The sequence below is a fragment of the Pan troglodytes genome, chromosome 8, assembly GCF_028858775.2.
Source record: "Pan troglodytes isolate AG18354 chromosome 8, NHGRI_mPanTro3-v2.0_pri, whole genome shotgun sequence".
Lineage (NCBI taxonomy): Eukaryota > Metazoa > Chordata > Mammalia > Primates > Hominidae > Pan > Pan troglodytes.
The window spans coordinates 138,161,351-138,174,641 of NC_072406.2; the positions used below are offsets into that span (position 1 = coordinate 138,161,351).

Consider the following 13,291-nt stretch of genomic DNA (forward strand, 5'->3'; position numbering starts at 1 on the left):
TCCTTCACCTTCTGCCATGACTGGAAGCTTTCTGAGGCCTCCCCAGAAGCAGAAGCTACTCTGCTTCCTGTAAAGCCTGCAGAACCAAGAACCAATTAAACCTTTTTTCTTTATAAATTACCCAGTCTCAGGTATTTATTTATTTATAGCAGTGTGAGAACAGACTAATACAGGGTGTGCTTATGATTGTAATGCCCCAAATGCTGGTGGAGCAGCACAGCTCAGAAAACCAGGTGTGTGTAAGATGCAATGCCTTATTTACCAATAACGCAGAAGCATGGTACACGCCCCAGCAGAAGGCCACCTGGCATTTCAGGAGCACCGCCATTCTCCCAAAGACAAACCCTCAGAAAGGCTTATGGCCAATTCGAATATGTGAATTTTTACCAACACAGATGACACAGTCAAGCATCATCTTATAATATGCTGTCAATTAACTGAATGAGAAACAGTTAAAAGAATCACATTTTAATTTAGATTGTCTTAAAAAAAAAAAAAACCTCTCCCACACCGTGGAACAATTTTACTGAGATGACGTTTCCTTTGGTCTCAGTCTTTTTATTTTTTTTGAGAGAGAGTTTCGCTCTTGTTGCCCAGGCTCGAGTGCAATGGTGTGATCTCGGCTCACTGCAACCTCTGCCTCCCGGGTTCAAGCTATTCTCCTGCCTCAGCCTCTCATTTAGCTGGAATTACAGGTGCCCACCACCACGACTGGCTAATATTTTGTAATTTTAGTAGAGATGGGGTTTCACCATGTTGGCCAGGGTGGTCTCGAACTCCTGACCTCAGGTGATTCACCCACCTCAGCCTCCCAAAGTGCCGGGATTACGGGTGTGAGCCACCGTACCTGGCCTGGTCTCAGTCTTCTTGCTTTCCACGGCACAGTCCCTGCACTTCCGGCTTTCTCAGGATGCTGACATTTTTTCTTCTGTTATGTTATCGCTGGAAATCTTGTTTCTAGGTTCAAGTACCCACTCTTCCAACACTTTTTAATAGAGAAAGTGAGCACTTTCTCTATTAGCCCAGTGGGTGTATATTCATAACCTCCACAACTGAACCACCCACTCTATTGCTTATGAAAGTGAACCCTTAAAAGCTCTTTTACCAGAATAACCAAAATGGGATGAAGTCACAGCCGAAGAATAATATTTAAGCATGTGATAGATGCACCTGCCTTTTTTTAAACCTGATTTTGTCAGGCAGCCTTGATGAACCTGCGTGGATGCAGGATGATGAGCGCCAAAGCGCCTTCCCACCTGCTCTGTGACATCCAAAAGGTGTGGCTGAGAGAGTGACAGGTCAGTGGTTAGCGATTCTTTTTGCTGGCTACTTTCAGGGGGAAGCCTTGTTTTATAGCTGGGCATGTATGGGGTCTAATAAAAATACCTAATGCCTATCAGTCTTCAGGCTTTTTAGATTGGCCCCTCCTGTCTGACTGATCTACTCAGTAACCATGCTTCAGAGTTGGAAGAACAAAGGCTTGGAACTCGGGCTGATCTGGCATTCAGTGTCCAAAAGGCCTTGTTGTACAAGCTCTCGAGGTTCTGTCCCCTCATCTGTAAAATGGGGACAAGGACCTGACTCAAAGGTGCTGTGGAGGTGCATCAGTGTGTAGAGCTCCTGGCATGTGGCAGACCCCTAGGAAACCCAAGTGATAACGAAGACCACCTTGGACTGTGGGGAAGGTGTGGCTTCTGGACTTTAGGGCTGGGGGTGTGTGTGGGGAGAAGAGAGTTCCTTGTACCAGCCCCTGCGCGCATCACTTACCACACCTGTAACGATTTATGATCACGTCAGTAGGGGCTTTACATCCATCTCCCTCACACTTCACGGTCTCCAGGGCCTTACACATTAAGGGCAACTAGTGGAGACTGTGGGCTAACCAGATGCCTCAGGAAATGAGAAGGAAAGAAGAGAATCTCATCTGAAACCCTAATAGTTTTTGCACATCCTTTGCATATAAATCAGAACTATCATCCAGCACAAGGATTTCAACTTCCCTGCACCCATCCCCTTACTCCTTTCAATGAGTGTGGTTCCCCACGGCCCCCAAATCCCAGCTGGTTCTGGGAACCCTCCTGGCCTGGGCTTCCAGACTCCCCCTGAGTCAGCACCCAGTGCCACATTGAAAGAGGCAGCAGGCAACCCTGGGCAAAGACCCTTGAGTCTGACTTCTCTTTATGCCACTCAACCCTAGAACAAAGATCATTTTCCTGTCATTACTCTCCTTACTCTTAACAAACACACACACTTTAAATGAACGACACATTTTAGATCATCAGCAGGCCATTTGTAATTAAAGTATGGTGCTGGATACAGCACGCGGTATCATCTTTGATCCTTATAGCCACCCTGTAAGGTCTACATTCTCCCCATTTCAGAGATTTTCACTTAGACTCAGCGTTTTAGCAACTTGCCGAAGATCACAATGTAAATGACAAAGTTGGGTTTGTCTCATGGGTTTAAAGCCAAAACCCATGATCCAGCCATGATCCTGTGCTGCCTTCCTCTTGGAAACCCCCTACTTGACTATAGACTCCTGTCCCTGCCATCCTTTCGTCTTCGGAACCACCAACATATTCTCCTGTAATCCAGCTGCTCATGGAGTCAACTTCATCTTCACCAAATCTTTTTCCAAAAAATCTCCTGACAGGACGACAGCTGCCTCATGCTCATGTCTCAGGTGCTGAACTGACCTGGGTCACAGCCTACCCCCTGCACCTGAGCATGCTTAGTGAGATTTCCCTTTAAAACTGGGACAATGGAGGCAGGCAGCAGATATTTGTATGCTTTTTGTTGCATCTGTACTGATTCAGGGAAAGAAATGAAAAATTCGGAGTAGAATGACTTGGAAACCTCTGAGGGAGCAGTTCCTCAAGAAATAAATCTCAGTGAAGTTTGGCCAGTAAAACTGACTCCACTCTGCCATTAATTCATCCAGTGGCTTGAACAATGCGAGGTTCTAAAGGTTAACTTTCTGTCTACCTCCAGGAAGGCAATAACGGTCACCTTCTAAGAGTTTTATTCATTTGAGCTTTCACCCAAAACATGAGGGAGTGAGGGATGCCATATCATACTTTACCGCTGAAATATGGCCAGGACGTGATGTCCCTGAGGCACAGCAATGATAGGGCTCACTGCCACGTGGCAAAGAAAGGGGGCATTTGCAGGAGAGGCAGGCTATGATTTCATCAGCCATGTAAACACGGGGATAGGACAGATGCATTTCTCTATGGAATCAAAGGCCCGAATGCATACTCCAGCCCCTGTCATCTACTTTGTTCATTCTCTTCTCTGGAGAAGGAAGAAAAGTGGCTAACTCACGGGTAGCCCCAATAGATACGATCTTTTGCTTCCTTTTATCAGCCCTCTGAAACTGCTGCTGCTTTAATTTGGTAGTGGTGGTGAGGGTTTGCAAGGAAGGTGGGAGGAAGATGGAGCAGAGCCCTGTTTACAATGCTTACTCTTATCCAGTTGGCCAGGGTGCCTTACCCTGTAGTCTCCAGGCTGTAATGAGAAATCTCCCATGAGGAACACGGATGTTTAAAGGCTAAGGGGTTTCAAATGAACCAAACTTCTAAGGACGCAGCAGCCGGAACTTGGTCCTGTTTGCAACACGCCCCTGCTGCCCCAAACTCCAATGTTAGGTTGTAGGATGGTACCATGGTGGGCTCTGGGCCACTTCCTGGGGCCAGGGAGCTGCCAGCTAGTGGTCGCCAGAGTGATTCAGCACAACTCCTTCCAGAACCACACACTGGCCACACCCCTCCAGGGTGAAATCTACCTGTGTGGTAGGAGGTTGCTCTGGGAACTTGGAGCAGCAACAGCACTTTGTGAAAACGGATTGTGGGGTAGGAGACACAGGGTTATTGTTTTGTTGAACACCTCTCCCATATCCCTTCTTCTAGGAACAAGAACATTTTCCCCATGGGAAATCCGTTTTTTATAGTTAATTGGAGCTAACTTTCCTATCTAATGGCAGAGGTATGCACTTAAGATTGAATCAGAGAGGTCCATCCCACAGGTTATATGATCGGGTCAATGCTGGGCACACGACCGAAGCCAGGGGAGTCAGTGTCTTCCTTGGAACTCGATGCCTGAGCCAGCTGGATCAGGGTCCAGGGCTCCTGTGTCCTTCAGGGCTCTCCTCTGCCCCCAGCTTTGCCATGGAGGCAGGGATTGGCCCTCCTTTCCCTCCTCCCAAGGTTGTCTTCCTCTTGTATTTACCACACTTGCTTTTGCTTCCTGAGAGGCCCCAGGGCTCCTACCTGTGGGCAGGGATGCTGCCTCGGGCCAGCGCATAGCAGATGTGTTCCAAGAACGAATGAGTGAAAAGCCATTTGGGGAAAGCACATCATGTCTCCAATGCCCTTCCCGGAGGAAGTCAACTGTGGTTCTGCAAACACAGCAGCCTGGGTAAATGAACACTGTCTGCTGGTTTATCTTTTCTATGACTCTGGATTTCCACTTATTCATTGACATCAAATGAAGTATTACTGTGGGATCTTATGTAAGGTCATAAAAAGACAGACGTTTTACTTCCTGGAAAGGTAAATTGTTATTCCCTCAAAGTTAAGGAAGAAAACTTATAAGCAGGGAAACCGAAGGGGGCTGAGTGCTGACCTTGGGAGCAGATGCAGCTCCAGCACTGAAAGAAAACATCATTAAAGGAAAGAGGCTCAAAGGCACGGAGCCCGCAGACAACTCTGCGCGCCCTGCCTGTCCAGAACCTGCTGATCCCGGTCAGGATAGCGGAGGAGGGGCCAACAGAGTGCTTCCCGTGGCTTTTGTGTGTTAGCTGCCATCTGGCATTTATCTTAGAGACAGAGTGGTCAATAATTTAAAAAGTGCAAATGACTTCTATCCACTTGTAAGATGTTACAAAGGCAGAGATTTGGTTCAAAGTTGCTGCATTAAAAAATGTCTGTCTTCATGAAGACAAGTGATTTCACATCTCTTAGAAAGAATGACAACGGTTTTCTTATCACTACCATATTACATCAATGTAGAGCCTTTGAGTCCTTAATAATGGAACACTTAGATATTTTGCCATTATCAAAAGATAAAATTTAGCCTTTCAGAGGGAATTTTGACACCATACTATATTTTATAATGATGTAGAAAGTGATGGATTTTAATTACCAGTTTTATCTTCAGAGTGCTATAACTTATATTTGTAATTGTAGTTTGGAAGTTCCCAATGTCATTATGTTTTTTTTGAAAGAGGAATGATGGCATCTTGAATTAAGCCCACAATTTACTCAATCTAATCTTACTTAAAATGACTCCACGATGCAAATGTACTTCCCCAGTTCAGTCAAATCAGCTCCTCCTTCCCTGTGTCACTGATTTCCCTAACCCCTGCCACTAACATCCACAGCCAAAGGCATTTTTACAGACAACTGGAGACTGTATTGTCCTTCCCATCTCTCTTCTTCAGACGGACCTTTGTATTCATCAGAAAATGAAGTCCAAATGAACAAATTTTATCATTTCTTTCTCACTTGATGGGACAAAAGGGAGACTTTCCTGACTTCTAAACAATAAGACTTCTGGCAAAAATCTCTTTTTTTTCCCATCTGTGGCCACAGGAGTTGTAGGTGATTCATAAATGCACTGCCCCAAGTGGGTCACAATAAACCAAGCTCATGTAAACCAGATTTGCAAATAAACACTGAGTATTCACCAGCCCATAAAAATGGTCTGGTCAGCTCACACTGCAGAAACCAAACATTAGATTCTGGTGAGTGATAAAATAGAAAAAACTAACACATTTCGGGAATTCTCTGCTGCCAATTGTTTGTGACTATAGATGTGTAGTTATCTGTAAGATTAATTGCCAAGGAATATTTTCAGTAACCATGCTGGTGGTTCTCACAAAAAACATTGGTAAAAGTAAATTTGCTACCTAAACAAAAATATCCAGCTATATTTCAGAAGGAGTAAAGGTCATGTCATACTGACAGAAAATCTTTGTAGATATTAAGACTAAACTGGGCAAAGAGAGCTAAACGCCAACCACACAGTTTGAACTGTGAATAACATTTGTATGTTTGAAATCAACATAGGAAGTCTTGAGATACCAGATTTGTGGGACAAAAATCAGTGAGAAAAAAATTATACTCTTAGCCAACGAGAACGTACGTTATCAACAACAAAAACAATTAGAACAACAAATAAATGAACAAAAAACCCAAAGGCATTCTCAAAGTGTATTGCTTTGCCAGTTAGAAGTTGCAGGCATGTGTTTTGAATTTTCTATTGTTTTATTTGTAGAAAGATTTGGAAGCAGGATTGTTTTATTGAAATATAATGCCAGATTGAGAAAAGCCCATTTCAAAAGGGAATCATTAGTTGGAAGGAAGGGCTTCGTCCAGTCAGTGTTTGGGTTGCCAGATCTGGAGGGTGAGTAATGGACATCCTGAATGTAACTGGAGAATTCTGGACAACTCAGCAACTCGGGCAAGGTCACTGGGGTGCAAATGTCAAGGGCCGGTGGGGCAAGGACTCAAGGACTCCTAGAGCTCTGAGCTCCTACATTTCCCAGGAGGCCTATGATGACCCCAGTGCATACGTGATCCAGATCCTGAAGCATTTGCTCCTGGGTGGGGAAATACTGCAAATGCAAACTTGACAATAAGTTTTCCTTTCTGAATCATGAAAAGCTAATTCAAACCAACCACTATAACAAAGCATTGAAATGTTCTCAATGGTATATCTGGCTGGCCAGGGGCCTGGCTGAGGAAGTCACCTCCGCTCCCAGGACTGCATTTGTCCGGGATCCATGCCTCCTGGGAGGATATTGTGAAGGATTCACATCCGCACTCCCCTCCAGATCCAGGCAGGAGTGCACAGGGACTGTGGGAAGTGTGTCACTCTGGCAGAGTCGGGCTCTTGAGTCAGCATCTTACACACAGCAGGACATCAACAAATACTTGACAAATGAGAGAATGGTATGGCAGTTGAGGATCTCTGCTCTTCAAGGCACAGCCCAAGCTCTACACACACAGAACTACCTGCACTTGCCCTGGTTGGCCCCACTGTCCCTGTGTGCCCTGAGCTGTGCTATTCTGTATACCGGAAATATCCATCCTCTTCCACCCCTGGCAAACCACTATTCCACGGCAACCTTGTCTTCAAAGCCTGCTAGTTGGCTGCTTTCCTCCACCCCAACATATCTGGCCCATGACCCTCTTACAGCCCGTTTTACAGACCCCAAGGATTTGAGTATCTTGCTCACTAGTCTAAGCTTCCTGGGAGTGCAGCTGCATCTTATTTATAGAGTTTAGATTTACTAGGAGCTCTGCATCTAGCATAGAACCACATATATTACATGGAATAGATTATAGGCTATGTTGGAGCATAACAGACCCTTGGGGTAGGTAGATCATTATCCTTATTTTACAGATGAGGCATAACAAGGTTGAGCAATTTGCAGAAGGTCCCTTGCTAGTAAGTGGTCTGTTCAATGCCTGTGGCTCCCCTAAAAGGCCCACATCCTTGTCTAAAACCTACGCACATGTTATCTGACATGGCAAAAGGGACTTTGAAGATGTGATTACTTTTAGGATCTTGAGGTGGGGAGATCACCCTGGACAATCTGGGTGAGCCTGATAGAATCACAAGGGTCCTTATAAGAGGAAGGCAGGAGAGTCAGTGCCAGAGAAAGGGATGTGACTACAAAAGCAGAAGTCGGAGAGGGACAGACACTTGCAGATGCTGTGCTGTTGGCCTTGAAGATGGAGGAAGGGGCCATGAGCCAAGGAATGCAAGTGGCCTCTAAAAGTTGGGAAAGACAAGGAAACAGATGCTCCCCAGAGCCTCCCAAAGCAATGCTGCCTTGCCAGTATCTTGATTTCAGGATTTCTGACCTCCAGAACTGTAAAATGAAGCATTTATAAGCCATTAAGTTTGTGCTAATTTGTTACAGCAGCCATGGGAAACTCACACAGCGCCTGTAAACTGGAAACAAGGCGGAAACACCGACAAGGGGAGGAAGGAGCACACTGTACTCCCAAAGGAGGTGGTCAAAGGCCCATTCCAAGAGCTCCCTGGCATCAAGGGCCACAGTGGGTTGCAGCCTTCCCTGCTCTCTGCTCTCCCAAGGAAGTCTGTATAATGATCTGAAGAACTGAGGAGGGGCGGACAGGACAGACCAAAACCCAGGAAGTCACAAGCCCGAGGTGGCTTCCCAAGCCTGGTCTCTGTGCTGTGGCTTTCAGGAACCCTGAGCCAAAGATAAAGCCTCTTCACCAAAACTTTACATTTGTTACCAACAGTCCTGATGCCATGGATGTTCCATGCTGTGTGCAGTGGCCACACACGACACCACCCACCACCACCCCAGCAAAGGCCTCCTGGTTACCAGGGAGAGAGTGGGTGGGAGAGAGTAGAGCTAAGCCAGGAGCTCCCAGGGAAGCCCCCTCCTTAGGAAGAGGACGTGGCTACCTGGGTGCTCAGACCTCCAGCCTCCCCCTCCATCATGGGGATGATGAGAGCCCAAGCAGGTGACTTCCTATTGCTCTTGCTTTTGAAAAGCTCAGTCTGTGGGTCAGGTTGTCAGTCTGTCTGCCTGTCTGGTTCTCTCTCTGGTCAGGCAGCTACAGAAGGACTAGTCTGATGAGAAAATAAATACCAGCCTTGGTCACCATGAATCAGAGGCACACAGCCAGCTGAGTCACACAATGGGGGTGGCTCAGACAGCACTGTCGAGTTCCATCTGACCTCACTCTGGAAACGGGGCCAGCTGTTCGAATACGGCAGGGCATTAAGGAACACATTTCACTCCCAAAGCTCCAAGTGCTGTGTGTGCTCTGGCCACAAAATGCTTTTTGGAAAGGAGCTTCATCACAGCCCTTGTAACTCAAGAAAAGGAGACTGCTGATTCTGGAGAAAGGCTGGGACGGGGACGGCACTAGGGATGCCTGAAGCCATGAAGATTTGGCCTGCAGCAGTAGCCGCAGTCCCAAAGTGACCTCAGTTGGCTAAAAGCTGCCTGAAGTCACTAAACCATGTCAAGCCCAAACACCATTCAATGTGTATAGCGAGTACTGGCTTAGTCCTTGTCATTGCAACAGGGTGTCCCCCACTGCTCCTGCCCCCTGCTTTGCCCAGGGTGCCCCAAGGCCCAGCAGGTGATGATGCCAGGACTGAGGGCTGCTCAGGGTCCAAGGATGAAGCACTAAGGGCCCGGGAACTGCAGGCCTCCCCATCCCACCTGCCCACGTGCATCCCTGAGTGCTGAGGAGCATCAGAACAACTCCTCGGAGGCCGAGCTAAAGAGGCCTGCGCTCGTCCCTCCTTGCTACCAAGCTGCCCTTTCTTTTCCCCCAGAAAGCTCCAAGTACAGAGGACATCGCTGGCTGGCAGGGGACATGGGCCTCCCAGCAGGACCCAGCTCCGAGAGACATCCATCTTGTTTTCCATGCCTGGGCGTGGCTTTTACATTCCATTGAAAACCCAAGCTTCGAGGTTTAGTCATCAATTTCTGTTCCACTTTATTTCCCTCATCACTCCTAAAACCAAAGCCTCACAACAAAAGTCTGACAAAGGTCCTATCAGGTTTCCCTCCCGCTAGAGATCCTGCCTGATTCTGCTTGGCTTTCAGCCTGGGCCTGGCTGACCACAGCGGCCTTGCCAGAGCTGGGGTCTCTGGCCAGGGCTGAGGTCATTTCTGCAGCCAGCAGGAGGAGGGAGTGACAAAGGACTCAACCACATTATCATAAGGGAAAGAGAACTGCAGGACAGGGTGGGGCCTGCACTTGTGGATTTCACAGTTGGACTCCTGGGAGCTGGACACAGGCATTGAATCTCAAATGGTTCTGGGGTGACGGGGCCTTGGAGTCCAGGGCTGCCCAATGAGGCCTTGGATCTCTGACCCCAGAAGGTGGGGCATGGAGGAGAGACACGCAGGGGATGGATTCTTCCCTTTTGCATCTGAGCTTCTGCTTCATTTTGGAGCTTTGGTGGAGCTTTGGAGCAAGACCTCCCTCTTCAGGGTGACTGTGCATTGTGGGAGTAACACATGGGCATTGGGTCACAGTGACCCAGGTTCAAATCCTAGCCCGGAGACCTGGGGAAACTGACATTTGGTCTCAGAGTTTGAACATCATCTTCTGTAAAGCTTCATAGTCCCCACTTCAGGGGCTTGTTGGAGGGTCAGAAGAGACAAACTGTGCCAAGTGCCCAGCCTGAACTGGTGAAATGGTGAACTGATGGTCTCTTGTTTGACGCAACCACCCCACTTTCCCATTTGAGAGCCACTCACTGCTGCTCTCAGGCCTTCCGATTACAGACACACTCATGCTTCAAGTCTGATCAGGGCCTTCCCCATGGAGCCCTGGGCCCCTCACTTGGTTGGGGTCCTCTTATGAGTACAAAGGGGCATTACTAAAATCTCAGTGGTGGTGGGAAAGTTCTGTCTGTCTGTCCAACTACGTGCTATGCTATCTGAGGGCAGGAGTCATGGTGGATTCATCCCTGCCATCCCTCGGGGCACACAGTAGGTGCTCCTGCAGCTCCCGTATCTCCCGGGGCACACAGGTGCTCCTGCATCTTCTGTATCCCCCGGGGCACACAGTAGGTGCTCCTGCATCTCCTGTTGGACTGCACTGAGCTTCTTAAGGCCAGGCTCCAGGCAGTGTCCATTTCTGCACACCCCATGCCCAGTGTGGCCTCAGCCCCTCCCTGGGAGTCAATCACTCCTGACTGAACACACCGGATGCTGTGTGGACAGCGCCTGCCAGGAGTGGGGGCTAACCAAAACAGAGCACATGCCCCCAGTCCCACAGCCCAGGTCTGCCAGTGCCTCTCCTGATGCCGAGCTTGTGGTGGCCACGTACCTGGTCCCCAGAGCGTGACACACTGCTGCTCGTGAGTCTGGCAGATGCCATTGTAGCAGTAGCCGTCCACATCCTGACATGAGTGCCCATCGTGCAGGTACACGTTGGCTGGGCAGTGAGGGCTGGCCCCTGTGCAGAACTCTGGGAGGTCACAGGAGTTGCTGGAGTCCCTGCATGCTGTTCCTGCAGGCTTCAGCTGGAAGGAGAGGGCCATTTATGACACATGCACCCGGGGAAAGGGAGAGGCAGCTCTCAGCATTACTCCTGGGTTGGAGTGGACAAGGCCATAAGTCCCACATAAGGGGTGAGGATTTCAAAGGAAGTTGCTTCTAATGTAGAGATACCTCATTAAATCATCAGATTCTCGTTCTGGGGTTCACCGTTCCACTCTAAAGTGGATGGGACAACCAAGAGCAGCCTCTGTTTAATGTCATGCAACATTAGGGTTCTCCAAGCAACACACAAGCTGGCTGCTGGCACTTGGCACCTCAGAGGAAGAAGAAGGAGGGAAGCGTGGGCTGCTGGCCTGGTTGATTCTTAAGAAAAAGGTCTCTGGGTGTCAACGCTATGACACATTTCAAGGGGACATTTGCATTTACGGTGTTGGCATGTGTGGGCAAGTTAATAAAAATAACTTTAAGGTCACAATCACAATAGTAATTTTACTCAGTCGTCAAATCATAGAACTGGAACTCTCTCTTTACTGCTTTATGGGAAGAACAGGAGAAGAACAAGGGAGAGGTAAAGGATGTTAGAAGCCATCTGACCTATGGCTCAGCTTTTTGTGGTTGAAGAAATTAAGGCTCAGAGTAGCCTGTCTGAGGCTACACAGCTAGGGACCCCTGCGAGTCCTGGGCTTAGTTCCCTGCATACTCCTCAAACGCAAAGGGATAAGACCCCTGCCAACTTCTAGAAGATCTGGAAGTCGAAAGCAATTGTTAAAAAGTCATAACCTAAAAGTGAACCACAATCAGGCATTGCCCTGTGGTCCTCCCTCCCCTTACTTGGGCATCCCCTGGGCACAGGCTCAGACTTGCTTCCCCCTTCCCCCAACTCCCTTCCAGGCACCTTCCTTCACCAGTTACTGGGAGCCAGGGAGAGCCAGCTGCTTATAACATTCCCCAGAAGTTAATCAGCATTAGGAAGAGGATGAAGGCTATTTTAAAGCTGAACATTAAATGTTATAATGCACTTCTAAATCACCGTGCTCACGTGGGGCAGCTAAGAGGGAGTTTCCTGCAAGCAGAATGTCAGGATCAATTGCTTAATTAAAATGAAATAAAACTCTACCCTTGGAACTGTTGAATCAAAAGCTCAGGCTTCTACTCTGTCAGATATCAGCTCTGAATAATGAGACAATGGAACTGCCAAAAGAAACGCAGTCCTAGCCAGCAGCAATGGCGAGAGTATAAAACTGCCATTCTTGGCTGGGCAGGGTTGGTGGCACCTTCTTTTGGGAGGACATTAAGATTGAGTTGTTTATACAAAACTTCTGGGACAAGCCAGCAGGCAGATGTCCGCGGGATCAAGAAGATGAACCTGGGGGAACCTGAGTGACAGTGGATGGGGACTTGTTCTCGCCTTGCTCTTCTTGTCAGCATAGTAGAACCCCATGTGCCTCTGACGGCACAAATGGAGCATTTAAAGTTGAACTAGGGTTTATCGGTCTGATCAGTTGTCAGCCCCTAAATAAGTAAACACAAGTGACTGGCAATTAAAGCATGCATTTCACCCCAAGATTGGAAGCTAAACAGTTAAGAGGTGGGTAACACCAACTGGCGTGAGAAGGAGGGATGGTGCGTGCTGTGCTGAGTGCTGGGAAACCTTCCAGCCACACTGCTTGCCCTGCATCAGATCTGAACCACCTGAAACTGTTGGCGACCTGGGGGTCAAGTTGCAGCTCCGGTGACTCACCTGGCAGTCTTCACAGCACAGCCCATGTGCGCACACAGCGTCCGGCTTCAGGGTACAGGTGGTGGCATTGCAGCAGCGATTCATACATTCCTGGAAAGAGGAATGGGATTTGTTTGACAGGGTCTTATGGAGTATGCACTCACTGAATGCAAACATCACACCTTAAATGGCTGCGAAAAGCAAGAAAGACCAGGAGGGCCCAGCTCCTGAACTGCACATCTGCCTGTTTCCGTCTGTTAGGAAAGCAAAGCTTCTGCTGTTTATGAACCAACTGGGTCTATGAGTCCCTGGAAAAAGCCAGTAGCACACAAGTGCCCTCATGAAAGGTAAAGCAGTTGTGACATAGGCTGGCCGGCTGGGGACATCACTCTAGTCAGCAGTACACTGGGGCTCTGTAGAGGGGTGTCCAGGCGGATCTCATTGCAGTGGACTGCATCAGGATCCCTGGAGGACTTTGAAATTACCCAATCAAAAATATACATAGATGCATACAATCTGTACTCTTCAAAAATGAACCTTTTTTGATTTAGAGAGTA

General features: G+C 48.1%; 1 protein-coding gene across 1 annotated transcript in view; it reads right to left on the minus strand.

Moving 5' to 3' along the window:
- ADAM12 (ADAM metallopeptidase domain 12) overlaps positions 1 to 13,291 on the minus strand; it is a 374,324-nt gene that overhangs the window by 40,578 nt on the left and 320,455 nt on the right. The window contains exons 13-14 of the mRNA XM_016919590.3: positions 12,756 to 12,845; positions 10,842 to 11,037 (exon numbers count right to left, since the gene is read on the minus strand). Of these exons, the coding sequence (XP_016775079.3) occupies positions 10,842 to 11,037; positions 12,756 to 12,845 (286 nt within the window). The remainder of the gene's footprint in view (positions 1 to 10,841; positions 11,038 to 12,755; positions 12,846 to 13,291) is intronic.